The sequence below is a fragment of the Chiloscyllium plagiosum genome, unplaced genomic scaffold (assembly GCF_037043375.1).
Source record: "Chiloscyllium plagiosum isolate Xiang-an unplaced genomic scaffold, Cpla_swu_hap1 HiC_scaffold_20, whole genome shotgun sequence".
NCBI classification, from domain to species: domain Eukaryota; kingdom Metazoa; phylum Chordata; class Chondrichthyes; order Orectolobiformes; family Hemiscylliidae; genus Chiloscyllium; species Chiloscyllium plagiosum.
This window is the reverse complement of record NW_028270158.1, coordinates 18742861-18763026: the sequence shown is the minus strand read 5'-3', so window position 1 is coordinate 18763026 and position 20166 is coordinate 18742861. Positions and strand designations below refer to the sequence as shown.

General features: G+C 42.5%; 1 protein-coding gene across 3 annotated transcripts in view; it reads left to right on the top strand.

The window, feature by feature from the left end:
- LOC122560798 (cytochrome P450 3A21-like) overlaps positions 1-20166 on the top strand; it is a 37442-nt gene that overhangs the window by 6443 nt on the left and 10833 nt on the right. For 2 of the 3 annotated variants that reach the window (XM_043711905.2, XM_087997708.1), the window contains 6 exons: positions 148-200; positions 1581-1680; positions 8325-8438; positions 8849-8937; positions 14040-14188; positions 19018-19145. In XM_043711905.2, the coding sequence (XP_043567840.1) occupies positions 148-200; positions 1581-1680; positions 8325-8438; positions 8849-8937; positions 14040-14188; positions 19018-19145 (633 nt within the window). The remainder of the gene's footprint in view (positions 1-147; positions 201-1580; positions 1681-8324; positions 8439-8848; positions 8938-14039; positions 14189-19017; positions 19146-20166) is intronic. The other variant, XM_087997707.1, reaches the window with a different exon arrangement.

The following is a 20166-nucleotide window of genomic DNA, read 5'->3' as shown; positions in this document are numbered from 1 at the left end:
TATTGTTCCAATTGTTACCTCACCTTCTGTCTCCATGCACCAGCCCTTCGTAGCCACCCGCCACACGGACCTGGATATGTAATTATCCTTCTATTTTCTTTGAGCTTTGTGCTTGTTTTTCTGATGTTTTTGTTTTCTTCTGGCTAGGGTATGTTTGGATTTGACACAGAATGCTACAAGAAATATGGAAAGATATGGGGGTGAGTGCATTTAATCAACAGGTGACATATGTGAAGTGTTGGATTTTTATCTTCTTCAAAAATCTATTTTCCTTCAGTCATACAGTCCAGCCTAAGTGTAGTGGCCATCTCAGTTTTAAGGGAAAGATCATTCCAGTCTTGACATTGATTCAGTTATGACTCTTCAAAAACTTGATACACTGTTGTCATGGATAATTCACTTTACACACAAAAGGATGGTTTGAAGTTCTTGTGGAGGGATGTTCAACCTTCATGTCCTTTTGTTCATTCTGAGAACTGTCTCCAATGGTGCCTTCACATTAAGCCTGACATTCACTCTGGTTTGATTCAAACACAGCTCGTACACTTTTCCATCCAAGTCACTGCAATATTGGGGTGAAGTTTTGATCTGATGAGAATTGGCCCATTTTCATTGTTGCCTGGAATTATCATAATGGGTTGGCCTGAATTCCGTCCACATTTCCTGTAGGAAGGGAGCATTTTTGAGGGAGCTAGAGATTCTAGTCTATTGGAGAAATTTCATCTATTGAAAATGAGCAAGAGTCTAAGAAATGTCCCAGTTGTCCCTCAAAGCTTATTGATCCCAGAGGTGACCTTTGATAGGCTGAGAATGTTTAATCTGTCATTTCCCTTTGGATGAGGATGGGCTTCAGGATGAAGGTGGAATAGATGGTGGCGACTAATTCACTCGTAGGGTGGTGATGAGTCACAGGGTGAAAGGCTTTAAGGATTGATTCTACATGTTTTTATTGATGTCCCATTTTTGGGAGGATTTCCTGGACCTGAATTATTCCAGTGCTATCCTCCTATTGACCCCACCTCTTCTCAACCTTCCTCTGTCATTGCTACCTCAAATTCCCTATCCCTGATGTCTACTACAGGTTAGTGTCAGAGCACTTACCAGGCTGACAATTAGGCAACTTCTCAAACAGGCTGCCTTTCAGCAGAGTTAAAAATCACGCAACACTACTTTATAGTCCAACAGGTTTATTTGGGCTATAACCTGGTGTTGTGTGATTTTTAACTTTGTACACCCCAGTCCAACACCGGCCTCTCCAAATCATGCCCTTTCAGCAGGGCAAACTGATGATAAATTTGCATTATAATCTGCATGGTGTCTGTGAAACCTGAACATCTGAGTTTTCTGTTCAGCTTACAGTAAATATTGGGCATGTGTTCTCTGTCTGAACTGGTTTTGAGTGAGTCAGGTGGTGGTGAGAAAGCATTTATATGTCTGTATTAAGGTTGTAGTGACAAAGACCTGGCTGTCGAGAGCACATGAATTTATTGCAGTAAATCAGCCAAGTCCCCCAAGTCAGACCCCAAGCTTTACCTGAAGCCAAAATTCACTTTGGAACATTTTTGCCTTTTTCCCTTTAGGATTTATGATGGACGGTTACCCATTCTCTCAATCTTGGATCTTGATCTCGTTAAAACCATCTTTGTAAAAGAATGTTACACTTTGTTCACCAACAGGCGGGTATGTGTTGGACTGCGCTGAAGGTTATCTGCTTTTTTTATTGGTTCTTCTCAGAACTGCAATAAACCCTTGTTTTCTTTATCTGAATGTTAGAATTGCTTTACTGGTTCATCTGAAATGTAATTTGATTCCCATTTTTTCTCCATCTGCTAGAAGGTATATCTTACCCAAGCTTTAAGTTTCTTGTAGCCTGCAATCCTCACCACAGAGTCAGTAATTGTTGTGAAGTTTGACAGGATTTCTGCACTCTGATTTATGTTATGCAACAGAAGGATTTATAGTCACAGAGTTGGACAGCACAGAAACAGACTCTTTGGTCCAACCCGTCCATGCCAACCAGGTATCCTAAATTGATTTAGCCCCATTTCCGAGCATTTGACTCATATCCCTCTAAACTCATTCTATTCACATACCCATCTGGATTCATTTAAAATGTTGTAATTGTACCGGCCTCCACCACTTCCTTTGGCAGCACGACCCTACGTGTACAAATGTTGCCCTTATGTCCCTTTTAAATCTTTCCCCTCTCACCTTAGACCTATGCCCTCCAGTTTTGGACACACTCACCCTGAGGAAAAGACCTAGGGTATTCACCCTATCCATGCCCCTTATGATTTTATAAATCTCTTTAAGGTTACCCCTCAGCCTCCAATGCTCCAGGGAGAAATAGTCCCAACCTATTCAAACCTCTCCCTCTAGCTCAAACCCTCCAACCCTGGCAACATCCTTGTAAATCTTTTCTGAACCCTTTCAAGTTTCACAACATCCTTCCGATAGGAAGGAGACCAGAATTGCACACAATGTTCCAAAAGTGTCCTAACCAATGTCCTGTATAGTCGCAACATGACCTCCCTAGACTCCTTGATGCTAAGAGGGGATACATCACACTGAGTCAAGCGTATTTTCAGAGTGATCATAGTTCTGGGTATTTGTTGAAATCACTGCTCAGAGAAATAACAAACATTCACATTGGTGTGGTTGACAATAGCAGAGAAAATGCACATTGCAGACATTATAAGAAAATTGTAACTAAAAGCAGTCTGGGCAGACATGGTCAGAGAAAAGGTTGTGGAAGTGGGAGAAGGTCTTGAAATAGTGATTAGGCTTTAAAATAAATGGTGCATTTAGCAGGTTTTCACAGGAATCATTGCTTTACACTGATGATGGATTTGAAGCAACGAGTGTTGGTTACCTGAGGAATTCTGGCACGGATTTGATGATCTGGATTCTGAGATTTGAAAATTTGACACACCTGGAAGGGTGAGAGTTACCTGGATGCTGTGTTACCATCACACCCTCCAGATTAACTATCTGGAATTTGGTCAGTGACCGGAGAATGTGCCAACAAACAAGTAGAGGAATCCAGGAGGCAGTGCTGAAGAAACCTCAGCCTTTGAGCTCGTCTAACAGGTTTGAGATGCTAGTTCCCTTTGTGGAGAAGATTGGGGGCTGTAGGATGGATGAGCAAATCGACCATAAGCAGCGAAGAAGGTTACCTCGGATTACAACGGGATCGTGATCAGATGGGCCAATGGGCTCAGAAGTGGCAGATGGAGTTTAATTTAGGTAAATGTGAGGTGCTGCATTTTGGGAAAGCAAATCTTAGCAGGACTTATACACTTAATGGTAAGGTCCTAGGGAGTGTTGCTGAACAAAGAGACCTTGGAATGCAGGTTCGTAGCTCCTTGAAAGTGGAGTCGCAGGTAGATGGGATAGTGAAGAAGACGTTTGGTATGCTTTCCTTTATTGGTCAGAGTACTGAGTACAGGAGTTGTGAGGTCATGTTGCGGCTGTACAGGACATTGGTTAGTCAATTTTTGAAATATTGCTTGCAATTCTACTCCCCTTCCTATCAAAAAGACGTTGTGAAACTTGAAAGGGTTCAGAAAAGATTTACAAGGGTGTTGCCAGGGTTGGAGGAACTGAGATATAGGGAGAGGTTGAATAGACTGGGGCTGTTTTCCCTGGAGCATTGGAGGCTGAGGGGTGACCTTATAGAGATTTATAAAATCATGAGGGGCATGGATAGGATAAATGATCGAAGTCTTTTCTCTGCGGTGGAGGAGTCCAGAACGAGAGGGCATAGATTTAGGGTGAGAGGGGAAAAACATAAAAGAGACCTAGGGGCAACTTAGAGATTGATCATTACCAGAAAATAAAAAGAAGAAATAGAATGTATGAATGCCATATTGTATCAAGGAACCATAAATGTAGTGAAGCTCGATAATAGAACAAATGTAAAGGATTTTTATGTTAATGCACAAAGCAGTCAGAATAAAATAGATAAACTGATGGCACATATTAAGAGTTTAAAGAAGAGTTTAGACTAATTAAAGATGGAGGATGGCTCAGCAGAAGATATTAACATTTCCAGAACAAGTAACAGGACAGAGAGTATGGAAGGAGCCAGGAGTCTAATTTCAGGCAAAGCAAATAAGGGGACAACAATGAGAAAGAGAACAGTCAGTCCAGGACTAAGGCATGGTACTTAAAATGCACGGAGTATACCAAACAAGATAAAGGAGCTTGTAGATCAGATTGTAATTGCCAAGTATGTTGATGTGAGTACCACAGACTGCAAGGGGATCAGGGCTGGGAAGGATATGTGTTCTATCAAAAGGACAGGTAGAGGAAGTAGGGTTGCTTTGTCAGTAAGAAATTAAATTAATATCAATGGCAACAAGTGAAATAGCACCTGAAGGCATAGAATCTGTGTGGATAGAATTGAGGAACTGCAGAGGAAAAAAGACCTTGAGAGGAATTACGTAGAGGCATCCTTGCAGTGGTCAGGATGTGGGGTAGAAAATAAATCGGGAGATAGAAAAGGCTTGTAAGAAAGACACTATTACCGTAATCAAGGGGACTTCAATATGCAAATATACAGGGAAAGTCAGTTTGATAGCAAATCCCAAGAAAACAAATTCATGGAATGTCAAAAGATTCTTTTGAAAGCAGATTGTGATAGAGCTGACTAGGGAATAGGCAGTTCTGAATTTGGTCATGTGTACCCTAATTGAACAGACTCAATTAGGGAGCTTAAGGAGAAACCCCTAGGGGGATAGTGATCACAATATGGAAAATTCGCCTTGCAATTTGAGGGATAGAAGCTGGAATCAGGTATAATTGGATTACCATTGAGTAAAGGTAACTACAAAGACACGAGGGAGAAGCTGGTCAGAGCTGACTGGAAGAGGAGCCTCATTACGAAGACTGTGGATCAGCAATGGCTGGAGTTTCTGGAGGAAATTTGCGAGGTGCAGCAGAAATTCATCCCAAGGAAGGTGAAACATATTAAAGGGAGGATGAGGCAACCATGGGTGACAAGGGAACCCAGAGACAGCACAAGAGCAAAACTAAAAAAAAATACAATGTGGTGAAGATCAGTTCAAATCCAAAGGATTGGGAAGATTTTAAAAACCAGAGGTCAACTAAAAAAGCAACAAGGGGGCAGAAGATGAAATGTGAGGGTAAGCAAACTTGTAATATAAAAGAAGATTGCAAGAGATTTTTAGATGTAAAAGGTAAGAGAGAGACAAGAGCAGACATTGGACCACTGGAAAGTGAGCCTGGAGAAAGAGTAATATGGAACACAGAAATGGCGGAGGAACTGAGTAGGTGCTTTGTTTCTGTGTTCACGGTAGAAGACACCGTTAGAAAACAGACAGAGGTGCAGATGTGCGTGCAATCACTAAGGGGGACGTGCTGGGGACATCACTAAGGGGGACGTGCTGGGGAAGCGGAAAGATCTGACGTTGCAAAAAGCACCTGGGCCAGATGAACTACACCTCAGAGTTCTGAAGGAGATAACTGAGGAAATTGTGACGGCATTGGCGGTGATCTTTCAGAAATCAGGAGTCAGGCAGGATCCAAGAGGACTGGAAAATAGCTAATGTAACACCTCTATATAAGAGGGATATGTAATAGAAAGCAAGAAACTATAGGCGACTTAGCCTGATGATAGTGATAAGAGACCGTTATTAATGATGAGATTGCAAGTACTTGGAAGTGCATAGTAAAATAGGACTGAATTATCACAACGTTATCAAGGGAGGTCATGCCTGACAAACTTGTTAGAATTCTTTGAGGTCGTAGTGAGCAAATTAGGCAAGGGAGAGCTCGTGGACATGATCTGTTTGGATTTCAAGAAGGCCTTTGGCATGCTGCCGCGAAGGAAGCTGCTCAATGAGATAGGAGCCCATGGCATTCGGGGTGAAGTACTGGCATGGATAGAGGATTGGCGGATTGGCTGACCGGCAGAAGGCAGAGTGGGGACATAGGGATCTTATTCAGGTTTGCAGCAGTGACTGGTGGAGTTCCACAGGGGTCCATGCTGGAATCACAACTATTCATGTATACATTAACCATCTGGATGAAGGAACTGAGGGCATTGTTCCAATTTGCAGATGTTACAAAGATAGTGGAGGAACAGGTAGTGTTGAAGAGATGGGGAGGCTGCAGAAGGACTTGGACAAGCTAGGAGAGTGTGCAAAGAAGGAGCAGAAGAGCTCCAATATGAAAAGTGCAAGATTATCCACTTTGGTAGGAAGAATAGAGGCATAGATTATTTTCTAACTGGGAGAATTCTCCAGAAATCTGAACTACAAAGGGACTGTAGGAATCCTAGTTCAGGAATCTGTTAAGTTAACATGTAGGTTCAGATGGTAGTCACAAAAACAAATGCAATTTTCGCATTCATTCTGAGAATATGAGAGCAGGAATGTATTTCTGAGGGTCTCGACAGACTACATTTGGAATATTGTGAGCAGTTTTAGGCCCAATTTCTCAGGATGGATGTGCTGGTATTAGAGAGGGTCCAGAGGAGAATTACAAGAATAATCTCAGGAATGAAGGGTTTGTCATATGAGGAATGGTTGATATTCTGAGGTTGTACTCAACAGTGTTTAGAAGGATAAGAGGAGGATCTCACTGAAACTTACAGAATACTGAGAGACCAGCATAGACTTGACACGGAGGAGATGTTTCCACGAGTAGGAAAAACTAGGACCCCAAGGCACAGCCTCAGAGTGAAGGGACAACCCTATAGAACTGAGATGAGGAGGAATATTTTCAACCGGAGGGTGGTGAATCTGTGGAATCTTGCCACAGAGGGCTATAGAGGCCATGTAATTGAGTGTATTTAAAACAGGTTTGGGTTCTTGATTGATAAGGGGAAATCAAGGTTTATCGGGGGAAGCCAGCAGAATGGGTTTGAGGAATCCATCAGCCATAGCAGGATTACATAATTCATTATGTGTACCTAACAGTGACTCGTCTCTTCAAAACCCAATATTTTCAACACAGAAGGAAGGAAGCCATTCAGTTCATTGCATCTGTAGCTGCCAAAAAGTAACGTAATTATCCAACCTAACTGGTATTCCAGCTCTTGTGGTTATAGGTACAATGGGATGGCATTCTCCCTGGCAAACTGTTTGCATTCAAATATCCCTGTACATGCATCACAGAAAGGTAACATGGAGATACAGTAAACTATTAAAAAGCCAAATGTTATGTGAACTTTTATTGCAAAGAATTTGGAGAAAAGAAGTCTGATTACAATTATAATTTGGAGATGCCGGATTTCAGTTACATCACACTGTAAATTTTTGCTATTAGTTCTGCGTATTACGATCTTATACTCCACAACCACCTGATGAAGGAGCAGCGCTCCAAAAGTTAGTGCTTCCAAATAAACCTGTGGGACTATACCCTGGTGTTGTGTGCTTTTTAACTGATTACAATTATAAAACACATTGGTGAGGTCACATGTAAATTGCTGAGTACAGTTTTCGTATCTTCATCAAACAAAAGACATACTTGCTGTAGAGAGAGTGGGTGCAATGAAAATTCACTAAACTGGCTCGTGGGATGAGGGAATCAACTTCTCAGGAAAAATAAAACTCTATTTCCCTTAGAGTGAGGAATAAAGAAGTGAAACATAGAAACCTCTTAAGGGGTTTACAGGATTAATGTTGGAGAATGGAGAAGGTGGGGTCACAGAATATGAGATCTGGAAGATTAGGAGAAATTTTTTCACTCATATTGTGATCCTTTGGAATTCTCTCCTGTGAAAACTGTGGACTTTCTGTTATTGCATTTACTTAAGACAGAGATTGATAATTTTTGGAAATTGTGGAGTAGTGCAAGAAGGTGAAAATCAACCAGGATCATCTTGAATGGCAGTATGGCTCAAAAAGCGAAATTAGCTTCTGCAGCTCCTGTTTCTTTTGTTCTTGAACCTATTCCACATTTCAGTCACAAGATGGCTCATCTTCACTTCATTATGGTTTTCCACTTTGCCTTCATTATTTAGTCGTACCTTCATTTAGATTGTCAATTTCGTCTTGTTATTGTGCCAAGATTCTCAGTACTTTTATAGGGTAAAAATTTCAGATTAATATAAGGCCTATTTTTGGATTTGAAACAGGTGATATCCCAAGTTGGTTACATTCCAAGAATCGGCCCCAAATTGTATTTCAGATTTTAGAGGAATAATTCCAATGAATTGCCAGAGAGATTTCCAAAGACCAATATAGGTCACCAGTAGCTCCAACAGTGATTCTTGGTCGGTTTGGAGATATGGTCTGGCAGGGTTGATGTGAAAACCTCTTGAACCTGGCATGACAAAAAAAAAATTTCTTTTATAGGACTTTGGTCTGAGTGGACCATTGACTGAGTCGATCCTGGTGGTTGAAGATGACCATTGGAAGAGAATCCGAAGTGTGCTTTCACCAACTTTCACCAGCGGGAGACTGAAAGAGGTAATGAACCTCCATCCCATTCCCCAATAAATGAATGGCTTGTCTCTGCCTGTACTTGTACATGACATGCAAGATGAGCTACATAGAAATTATATGCAAAATTGCACAATACTAATAATTGAATATTTTTGAAGGTTAGCTGTAGTTGCTGATAAACTCTGAGGACTTATAATATAAGTGAAAATACTAAGTCATTGAAACACATTCTATTAATACCCACAAGGTCCCAGGCTCCATCCTATCTTTGTCAGATGTAATGTTGGAAAGTGCTGTTGTCACTTTGGTATAAAGAATTAGAAAAATGTTCTTTAATTGGAGAGAAACTATGGTAAGGAGGGATCTGGGTGTCTTGTACATGAATCAACTTTGACATCCACATCTTGTTTTCCCTATTTCTTTTTCCTTCCCAGATGTGTCCAATCATCAGTCACTATGCAGAAAATCTTGTAAAGAATGCCAAAAAGAAAACAAAGCTGAATGAATCTGCTGACATGAAAGAGTGAGTAACCTGTCTATGATCTCTGTTCCTGTACCACAAACCCTTCCTAGCCCAAGGACTTACTGATTCTGACTGGTTTCCAAGTGGAATTTATGTGATATTCACCAATCGTGCAGCCTGTCATGTTCATGCTGGTCCTCTACAGAGGAATTCAGTCTCATTTCCCTTTTGCCCTGCGCATTACTCTCAGATATTCATCCAGTTCCCTGTTTGAAACTACAATTAAATCTTCCTCCCCCACCCTCTTCGGCAATGCGTTCCAGATCCTAATCATTCACTGCATGAAGAAAGATTTTCCCGTTCATCTTAAACCAGTGTCCTCTGTATCCTGACTCTTCCACCAACAATACATTTCTTCCCATCTGCTCGAGTAGATGAATTGATATGTAGATTTCTCACCATCTCTTTGAGCTGTTTCTTAATGAATTTGTTGTCATGATTGCATTGAATTATTTTCCCCCACTACAGTCAGATCCTATGTACAGGTGTAGACATAGTGGTAAAATGCCAATAAGAGGAAGATGGAGTCAAAGTGGTCATGTCAGTAGGTAAGTCATACAGAACCCCAGATAAACCTGTGTTTGAATCCCACCACAGCAAGCAGTGAGATTTGAATTCAATAAAATCTGAAATAAAAAAAGCTGGTCTAATGCAGCTCTAAATTATTGTAAAAACCCACTGGTTCAGTAATGTGCTTTGGAGAGAGATCTGCCATCCTTATGTGGTCTGGACTACATGTGACTCCAGACACACACACACATCTGGTTGATTCTTCAAAGCCCTCTAGGCAATTGGGGATGAGCAATAAATGCTAGGCTCACCAATTATGCTTCATTCCATGAAGAAATTAAATTTAAAAATTGCACTTCAGGGTGCTGATTTTTTAAAATTTAAATCCTATCAAGAGCTGGCACAGACAGGATAAGCCAAATTGCTTCCTTCTGAGCTGGGACAATTCTGTGAAAAGAACAAGCCAGAGAACAGGGTGTTGGATTATCTCTCCTCCTTCAAGAGGCAGGAGGTGACTTCTCCCTTTTTGAGTTTTGTTGCAGTCCTTGCAGAGAGCCCCTAATAGTGGATGGCTGTTTCCCTCTGTATTTAATTTCAGTCCAGATAATGTCAACGTACAAAAGGTAGAGAAGCTGTGAAATTGGACTCCTCAGTGCCTGAATGCATAAAAAGATGTGGAGCACCTTGCTAGCCCCCACCTGTGTGCTACCCAATCCTGCTCAGTGTGCAGGAAATGCATACGTTAGCACTGATACATGGAGCTGCCGTGTGTACCATTTACAAGATGCACTGCAGAAATTTAGGGCGGCACGGTGGCACAGTGGTTAGCACTGCTGCCTCACAGCTCCAGAGACCTGGGTTCAATTCCCGCCTCAGGTGACTGACTGTGTGGAGTTTGCACGTTCTCCCCGTGTCTGCGTGGGTTTCCTCCGGGTACTCCGGTTTCCTCCCACAGTCCAAAGATGTGCAGGTCAGGTGAATTGGCCACGCTAAATTGCCCGTAATGTTAGGTAAAGGGTAAATGTAGGGGGTATGGGTGGGTTGCGCTTCGGCGGGGCGGTGTGGACTTGTTGGGCCGAAGGGCCTGTTTCCACACTGTAAGTAATCTAATCTAAATTCATCAAGACTCCTGAGACAACAGCTTCCAAACCCACAACTGTTACCAATTAGAAGAACAAGGATAGTAGATACATGGGTACATCACAACCTAAAATATTCCGGTCCGTGCCACCCATTGTCCTGATTTGGAAATATTGCCGTTCCTTCACTGTCAGTGGAACTCCCTCCCTAACTTTGTTGTGGGTTTACTTACATCCCAGTGGTTCAAGGAGGCAGCTCACCACCAACTTCTCTAAGGGGGGACCGAGGGGTGGACAATAAATGCCAGATCAGCCAGTAATACCAACATCACATGAATAGTTTTTTTTTCCAAAACTAAACCTCTTTCAACATGGATGATGATGGCACTGCCAATGTCATTAAACATCAGTGTGGCTAGATCCTGGCCATTCTCATCTGAAGACATATCCAACGTCTCCCATTACACTGACCATAGATTCATCTGGAAGGTGACAGAGGCCCTCTATCTTAAGCAAGGGGATTGCATTGTGTTCACTTCAAGGAAGAAACAGAATGAATAGGCACCTGGATTTGCCATGTCAGCTCGATTCTTAATGGTTCAGAAAGCTATCGGCTGCAATTGGCTATGAAGCTGTGTCAGTCCTCTCTGAGAACAGTGAGGGTTATAGGAACCACAAGATGTACCATTCCGTCAGTTTGAAGTTTGTGTCATTCATGGTACATTATGTCAGTGGGTGCCTGCTACCCTGATGAGACAACCTGACATTCCCATTATCTATGGGCCTCCAACAATGGGGCGGCATGGTGGCACAGTGGTTAGCACTGCTGCCTCACAGCGCCAGAGATCTGGGTTCAATTCCCGCCTCAGGCGACTGACTGTGTGGAGTTTGCACGTTCTCCCCCTGTATGCGTGGGTTTCCTCCGGGTGCTCCGATTTCCTCCCACAGTCCAAAAATGTGCAGGTTAGGTGAATTGGCCATGCTAAACTGCCCGTAGTGTCAGGTGAATGGGTAAATGTTGGGGAATGGGTCTGAGTGGGTTGCTCTTCGGAGGGTCGGTGTGGACTTTTTGGGCCGAAGGGTCTGTTTCCACACTGTAAGTAATCTAATCTAATCTAATCTAAAACAACCAGAGGATGGCTTTGGGGACAAAGAATTCCCTGTGCATATGATTCCTAATTTGCTCTGTGACCTGACCACACAAGCATAGTTGGGCATGTAACAAGTCATGCAACCACCAGGAACATAGTGGAGCTGCAAACATGATTGCTGAAACAATGCTGTCACTCTCTGGGCTATTCAAAGAAGCTCTCAGTCAATACAGGAGCAAGTTTGAGTTGATCAGCTGTGACCTCCACTGTATCACCATTGTGAGGACACAGCCAATGACACCAGGAATCCAGAGGTTAAGTCGAGGAGGAGTAAGAAAAGGAAGAATTTAAGAGGAGATGGGAATTAGAATATGGGTCACTTTTATAAAACCATACGACAGAGGAGCAGAAACTAGGCCATTCAGCCGATTGAGCCTGCTCCTCCATTCAGTCATGGCTGACAAGTTTCTCAACCCCATTCTCTCACTTTCTCCCCATTAACCTTAAGCCCCTTGATACTTGTTATGACACGGGGTAGACCTTCCAGCTTAATTTTAAAACCAGCAACACAGAAAAGATATATCTCATGCAGTTATCTGTAAAATTTCGAGTGGCCAAGAACTATCCAAAGTAAAAATTAACAACTTTATTTCTTAAAGTATAACAGAAAATATTTAACTCACAACTATTTACCATGCCTTACTCTAACCTATCTGTTATCTTCCCTTCTATAATACTAGTCCAATTAAGCTTCCAATTAAGATTTACAAAAGCGCACTTCTTATCTCGAAACCAGGCAGCTTTCGTTCTTCTGTTCGGATCTTCCTGTGTCTTCTTTTTCTTAGGAATTTCTGCATCAAAGGTTACTGATCGAAAAGGTACTTTTAAAAGAGCTATTATTCAAGCAGTCTGTTTACATGCTGGACTTAGCAGTTCTCCTCTCAACTGTTCAATTTTCTCCAGTCTTATACCCCCAAAGCATTGGATTGTGTTGTTGGCTTTTAAGGTTGTCAATATACTCAATTCAAATTGGATTTGAGTTTGATATTTTTCGGGGTATAATTTGAACTGATTGGCCAAATTCGAATTTGTGTTTTTGTCTCACAGCAACTCAGCGAGTGCTGTTTGTTCTCAATCAAATGTTACTTTGTAAATTCTCCAGCACTCAGTGTACTTGCCAAGTCCTTCACTTTCTTAAAGGTACATACACATCTTCATAACATACTCAAGAACCTATCTATCTCAGTCTTAAATATACTCAATGAGTTGGCCTCCACAGCCTACTGTGGCAATGAATTACATAAATTCACCACTCTCTGGCTGAAGAAGATTTTCCTCTTCTCTATTCTCAAAGATGCTCCCTTTGCTCTAAGGCTATGCCCTCTGGTCCTAGTCTATCTACCAAGGGAAACGTCTTCTCTACATCTACTCTGTCTAGGCCATTTGGTATTCTATATGTTTGAATTAGACCCCCCCCCCCCCCCCCCCACCTCCATCTTTCTAAACTCCATCAAGTATAGATCCAGAGTCCTCAAATGTTCCTCATATGTTAAGCTTTTCATTTCTGAGACAATTCTCACAGACGTCCTCTGAACATGCTTTAGGGCCAGTACATCCTTCCTGAGATATGTTGTCCAAAACTGCGCATAATAAATACTCCAAATGTGGTCTGACCAGAGCCTCAGAAGTACATCCCTGCTTTTATATTCAAGTCCTCTCAAAATAAATGTCATCATTGCACTTCATCTCTATAAAGGCTGAAGAAGTTTACTTGCATTGACCACCAGTAATCCTTTATTACCAACCTTAGCATCCATCTGAGATGCACCATCCCAGTACTTTTTGGGTCAGGATTCTACAATAAAAGCCACCAACAAAACCCTTCCCAAAACATTTTCATTTACACAAACTCATCCGCGCCAACCAGACATCCCAATCTGATCAAGTCCCATTTGCCTACATGTAGCCCATATTCCTCTGAACCATCGCAATTCATATATCCATCCAGATGCATTTTAAATGTTGTAATTGAACTTGTCTCCACCAATTCCACCTGCCACTCCTCAGCCCATTGGTCCATCCATTGTAGTCTGAAATAATCTTCTTCACTGACCACTATGTCATCTCTTTTAGTATCATGCACAACTAACCACGCCTCCTATGTTCAGATCCAACTAATTTATATAAAAGATGAAAACAGTGGACCCAGGATCAATCCTTGTGGCACACCTTTGTTCACAGATCTCCAGTCCAAAGAACAACCCTATATCACCACCCCTGCCTCCTACCAGCTAGGCTGAATGATTTCTTTCTAAACTGTACATTTGATGGAATAGCATATTCTGCCTCAAAGCCAAATGACAATAACATTTTTGTTTTCAGCTGCTAACCAGTTGTAACAAATGCATTTCTCTTCTGCCAGTTTCTTTGGAGCATACAATATGGATGTGATTACCAGCACTGCATTCAGTGTGGATGTCGACTCGATCAGCAATCCCAATGACCCATTTGTAAAAAATATCAAAGAAATAATAAAATTCAGCCTCTTTGACCTTAGCATGATCATTTCTGGTATGTGATAGCATCTTTTTCTCTCATCAGTTGGCTGTTGTGTCACTCATGTCATGTTGCAAAGTTTTAGCAATGTTTTGTGGGAAAAGCCTTTTGAGCAAAAGGTGAAGGGATGGATCCAACAGCAGACCCTATTGAATAGCCTGTCACAACTAAACCTGGCCCAATGAGTTTTTCTTTGTGTACGCATCTTTATAATTCCACATTTGAGTGCCAGGAAACTTTTTTTCCACGGTTTCTTCAAACAAATTACTGGGAATGTCTTGGGACCACTGAAGTTCAGAATCAGTCAGTGGGTGCACTGATTTACAGCTCAGGAACAGGCTCTTCAGCCCTTCACGCCTGAGCCGATCCAAATCCAATGTCTAAACCTATTGCTCAATTCCTTAGGATCTGTATCCTTCTGCTCCCCACCTCCTCATGCATCTGTCCAGACGCACCTTAAATGAATCTACCGTGCCTGCCTCTACCACCTCTGCTGGCAACGCGTTCAAAACGCCCACCACCCTCTGTGTGAAGTACTTGCCACGTGTATTCCCCTTAAACTTTCCACCTCTCACCTTGAAAGTGTGACCTCTCATTATGGAATCCTTCACCCTGGGAAAAAGCTTGTCTCTATCCACCCTGTCTATATCCTTCATGATTTTGTAAACCTCAATCAGGTCCACCCCAATCTCCTTTTTTCTAATGAAAATAAACCTAATCTACTCAACCTCTCTCCATAGCTAGCACCTTCCATACCAGGCAACATCCTCGTAAACCTCTGCATCCTCTCCAAAGCGTCCACATCATTTTGGTAATGTGGCGACCAGAACTGTACACAGTATTCTAAATGCGGCCAAACCAATGTCTTGTACAATTTTAACATGACTTGACAACTCTTATACTCAATACCCCGTCCAATGAAGGCAAGAATACTATATGCCTTCTTGAGCACTCTATCCACCTGTGTAGCAACCTTCAGGGTACAATGGACCTGTATTCCCAGATCTCTCTGCCCATCAACTTTTCCCAAGGCTCTTCCGATCATTGTATGATTCGCTCTCGAATTAGTCTTGCCTAAATGCATCACCTCACATTTGTCTGGATTGAAATCCATCTGCCACTTTTCCGCCCAACTCTCCAGTCTATCTATATCCTCCTGTATTCTTTGACAGTCCCTTATGCTTTCTGCTACTCCACCAATCTTCGTGTCATCTGCAAACTTGCTGATGATACCAACAGTGCCCTTTTCCAGATCATTTATGTATATTACAAACAACAGTGGCCCCAGCACTGACCCCTGTGGAACACCACTGGTCACCTTTCTCCACTTCGAGTCCATGTATATGACGTCAACAGCCCTTCCTTTATTTATCAACTTGGTTACTTCTTTGAAGAACTCTATTAAGTTGGTAAGGCACGATCTCCCCCCACACAAAACCATGTTGCCTATCACTGATAAGCCCATTCTTTTCTAAATATAAATAGATCCTATCCCTCAGTACCCTCTCCAGCAACTTTCCCACCACTGACATCAGGTTGACTGGTCTATAGTTACCCAGAATATCCCTACTACCCTTCTTGTACAGGGGTACAACATGAGCAACCTTCCAGTCCTCTGGCACCTCATCTGTATTTAAGGATGCCACAAAGATATCTCTCAGGGCCCCAGCTATTTCCTCTCTTGCCTCCCTCAGCAACCTGGGATAGGTCCCATCCAGTCCTGGGGATTTGTCTGCCTTAATAACCTATAGCCTACCCAACACATCTTCCCTACTTATGTCAACGTGATCCAGACTAATTAAACTTCTATCTCTAATTTCAGGATTCATCATGTTCCTCTCCTCAGTGAACACTGATGCAAAGTGATCATTCAGAATCTCACCCATTCTCTCAGGTTCGACACACAGCCTTCCTTCATTATCCTTTAGTGGATCAATCCTTTCTCTAGTTACCCGCTTGCTTTGGGATTCTCCTTAATTCTGCTTGCTAAAGTTATTACATGACCCCTTTTCGCCCGCTTGAGTTCTCATTTAAGACTTGCCCTACTCTTCCAATATTCCTCCAGGGCCCGTTCTGTTCTTAGCTGCCTCGACCTTATGTACACTTCCCTTTTCCCCTTGGCTAGTTGTACAATTTCTCCTGTCATCCACGGTTCATGAATCTTGCCCTTCCTATCCTTTGCCTTCAACGGGACATGCTTATCCTGCACTATCTTCAACCTATCTTTCCCTCTATCATGTCATATCAAATGTGGACTTCCCTTCAAATAGCCGTGTCCAATCCACATTTCGGAGTGCCTGCCTAATTTTGATATAATTGGCCTTGGCCCAGTTTAGTTCTCTTCCCTAAGGACTACTCTCATCTTTATCTACGAGTTTTCCAAAACTTACAGAATTGTGGTCACTGTTCCCAAAGAAATCCCCCACCGCAACTTGTACCACCTGTCCTGGCTCGTTCCCCAGTACCAGGTCCAATATGGCCCCTTCCCTCGTCAGACTATTGACATACTGCTCTAGAAAACTCTCCTGGACGCTTCTTACAAATTCTATCCCATCTAGACCTCTGACACTAAGTATATCCCAGTCAATGTTGGGAAAATTAAAATCTTCCATCACCACTACCCTATTGTCTCTATATCTTTCCATAATCTGTTTAGCTATAATCTTTTACCTCACGCTCACTGTTGGGATGCCTGTAATACAGCCCCCAATAATGTAACTGCACCCTTCTTATTTCTCAGCTCCATCCATAATGCCTCACTACCCAAGATCTCCATAGTATCCTTCTTTAGCACAGCCGTGATATCATCCCTGACCAGCAATGAAACTCTACCCCCCTTTTATTTTCCTCCCTGTCCTGTCTAAAGTGTCTATATCCTGGAACATTTAGTTGCCAATCATCATGCCCTTCCTTCAATGAAGTCTCTGTGATTGCAATACCGTCATACTCCCAGGCACCAATCCAAGCCCCAAGTTCATCTGCCTTACACACTATGCTCCTTGCATTAAAGTAGATGCATTTCAGGCCACCAGTTCTTTTGCACTCATCTGCTCTGCCTATTCTTCCCTTTATTAATGCTATCTTCATGATTTTTACAGTCTCCAGTCTCCACCTCGCTGCCTACTTGGTTTCTCTTCTGGTTCCCAGTCTCCTACCTAAAACCTCCCTAACAGCAGTAGCAAAAGCTCCCCCAAGGACATTGGTTCTGGTCTGGTTCAGATGTAGACCATCCATTTTGTAATAGTCCCACCTTCCTCAGAACCGGTGCCAATGTCCAACAAATCTGAACCCCTCCCTCCTACACCATCTCTCAAGCCACATGTTCATCCTGCCTATTTTTTCATTTCTACGCTGGCTAGCACGTGGCACTGGTAGTAATCCCGTGATCACTATCTTTGAAGTCCTCCTCTTTAACTTCTCTCTTAGCTCCCTGAATTCTTCTTTCAGGACCTCATCTCGTTTTATCGTTGGTGCCTATCTGCACCAAGACAACTGGCTGTTCACCCTCCCCTTTTAGAATGCTCTGCAGCCGATCAGTGACATCCCTGACCTGAGCACCTGGGAGGCAACATACCATCCGGGAGTCCTGTTTTCGGCCACAGAACCGCCTATCTACTCCCCTCACAATAGAATCCCCTATGACCATGACCTTATGAGTCTTTTTCCCGCCCTTCTGAACAGCAGTGCCCACCACGGTGCCATGATCGTGACAACTGCTGCCATCTCCCCCACCAGTATCCAAAATGGTATACCTGTTTTGGAGGGAGATGACCACAGGGGACACCTGCACTGCCTTCCTACTCTTTTTCTGTCTTTTGGTCACCCATTCACTGTCTCCCTCAGCAATTCTAACCTGCGGTGTGACCAGTTCACTAAACATGCTATCCATGACCTCCTCAGCATCGCGGATGCTCCACAGTGAGTCCATCCGCAGCTCCTGAGCCGTCATGCGGTCAAACATGAGCTGCAGCTGGACACACTTCTTGCGAGTGTAAGAGTCAAGAAAGTCAGACACGTTCCTAAGCTCCCACATCAAGCAAGGGGGACATGCCACAGATCTGAGGTCCTCTGTCATTGTAAGTTTAGCTTTATATGAACTAACTAAAATCAAACAATGCACTTAAATATATGAAAAAGAAAGATAAGAAAGAAATAAAAGCCTTACCTTACAGAGTATTTTTCTTCAGTGTCAAGGATGCTCCAGTAAAGTGTAAATAAAGGGTAACTTGGTGACGGGATACTGACCTCTGGACTTATTTCAGTGTTCCAGACCTAGAAGGTGATGGGTTCAAGCCCCACCCCAGAGACTAGAGCACATAATCCAATTAATTATCTATGCAGAGCTGATTAGCACTGCACTATCAAGAAGTACAAGTGTTGAAGAAATATTAAATTATCTTCATCCTCAGATGGGTATAAAAGATCAATTTTGAACAGGGAGAGTTTACAGTTTCTTGTCAATGTTTTATTCCTCAAACAGCATCACCTGAAACCATTTCTGTTCATTATTATTTATTTCTGTTTGAAAGTTGATTGCTATATTTCTTACTTTGCATTTTGTAAAACATTTGATTTTGCTGTCAATTATCTGTAATTAAAAGTTGACTTTACACAAAATTTTCTTTCTCTTCCCCCACCCCTTCTCTCTTCCCCACCTTCTCTACATCCATTCACTCTTTTCCTCTCCCACTCTCTCCTTCCCTTTCAACCACCCTCTCTCTGCCCCCACCCCAGTCTTTCCTTTCTGCCACTCACTCTCTCTCTCACCAACCCTCTCATATCCTCCTTTCTAAGCCTGTGCAAGTGGTTTTATTGACCCTTTCATTTTGCCTCATAAATTCTAGTTCTCTTTCCTTGCATTATTCCAATCCTGGAAAAAATGGGTGTCAGCTTCTTCCCAAGAAATGCAACTGATTTTTTTATGAAAGTCCTAAAGGATTTGAAGGCAACGAGACAAAACGGAGTGTGCACTGTGAGTATTAAAATATATATTAGTGACTTGAATGAGGGAAATGAACATACAATTGGCAAGATTGTGGAATACGTAAAAAATAAGTGGGAAGCCAAACAATGAACATGGTATAGTCTACAGCAGGATACGGACAGGTTAACTGAATGGGCAAATGCTTGGTAGGTAGAAAATAATGTGGGAAATGGAAATTATGCACTTTGTTGGGAAGAATAGAGAAGTCATATTATTTTAAATGGAGAAAGACTGCAAAACGCTGTGGCATAACATCCTCGTGCATGAAAGATCACAACCTAACACCCAAGCTAACCAGGTAACAGAAAAGGCAAATGGACAGTTGGCCTATACTTCAAAGAAAATCCAGTATAAAAATAGAGAAGTCTTGTTAAAACTGTACAAGGCACTCGCCAGATCACAGCTAAGTACAGCAAACTATTCTGATCCCTTCATATAACAAACAATATTCTAGCATTGGAAGCAGTCCAGGGAAGGTTCAATTAGGTTGATTCCAGGTGTGAATGGAATTGAAGAGGAGAGGTTGGGAGGGTTGGGCCTGAACTCACAAGAGTTTAGAAGAATGAGAGGTGACCTGATTGAAACATTCAGGATTATTAGGGAGCTTGACAGGGTAGATGCTGAGTGGTTGTTTCCCACTTGTGGAGAATCTGGTACCCGAGGGTGTGTTCTTTCAAGAAAGGAATCATCTGCCAGAGATGTGGAGGATTTTCTTTTATTTTGAGGGTAGTGCACCTGTGGATTTTTTTACCCACAGAGAGCTGTTCAGGCTGGGTCATTAAGAATGTTCAAGGCTGAGAGAGATTTTTGGTAAGGCAGGTAATCAAGGGTTGAGGGGCAAACGGCAGGAAAGAGACATTGAAGATTATCAGATCAGCCACGATCTCCTTGAATGACACAGCAGACTTGCTGAGCCAAGTGGCCCACTTCTGCTCCTGTGTTTTATGGTCTTACATTTGGGTGGGATCTCAGAGACTAGGAACTTTGCTCCAAAGGAACCTGTTCCTGT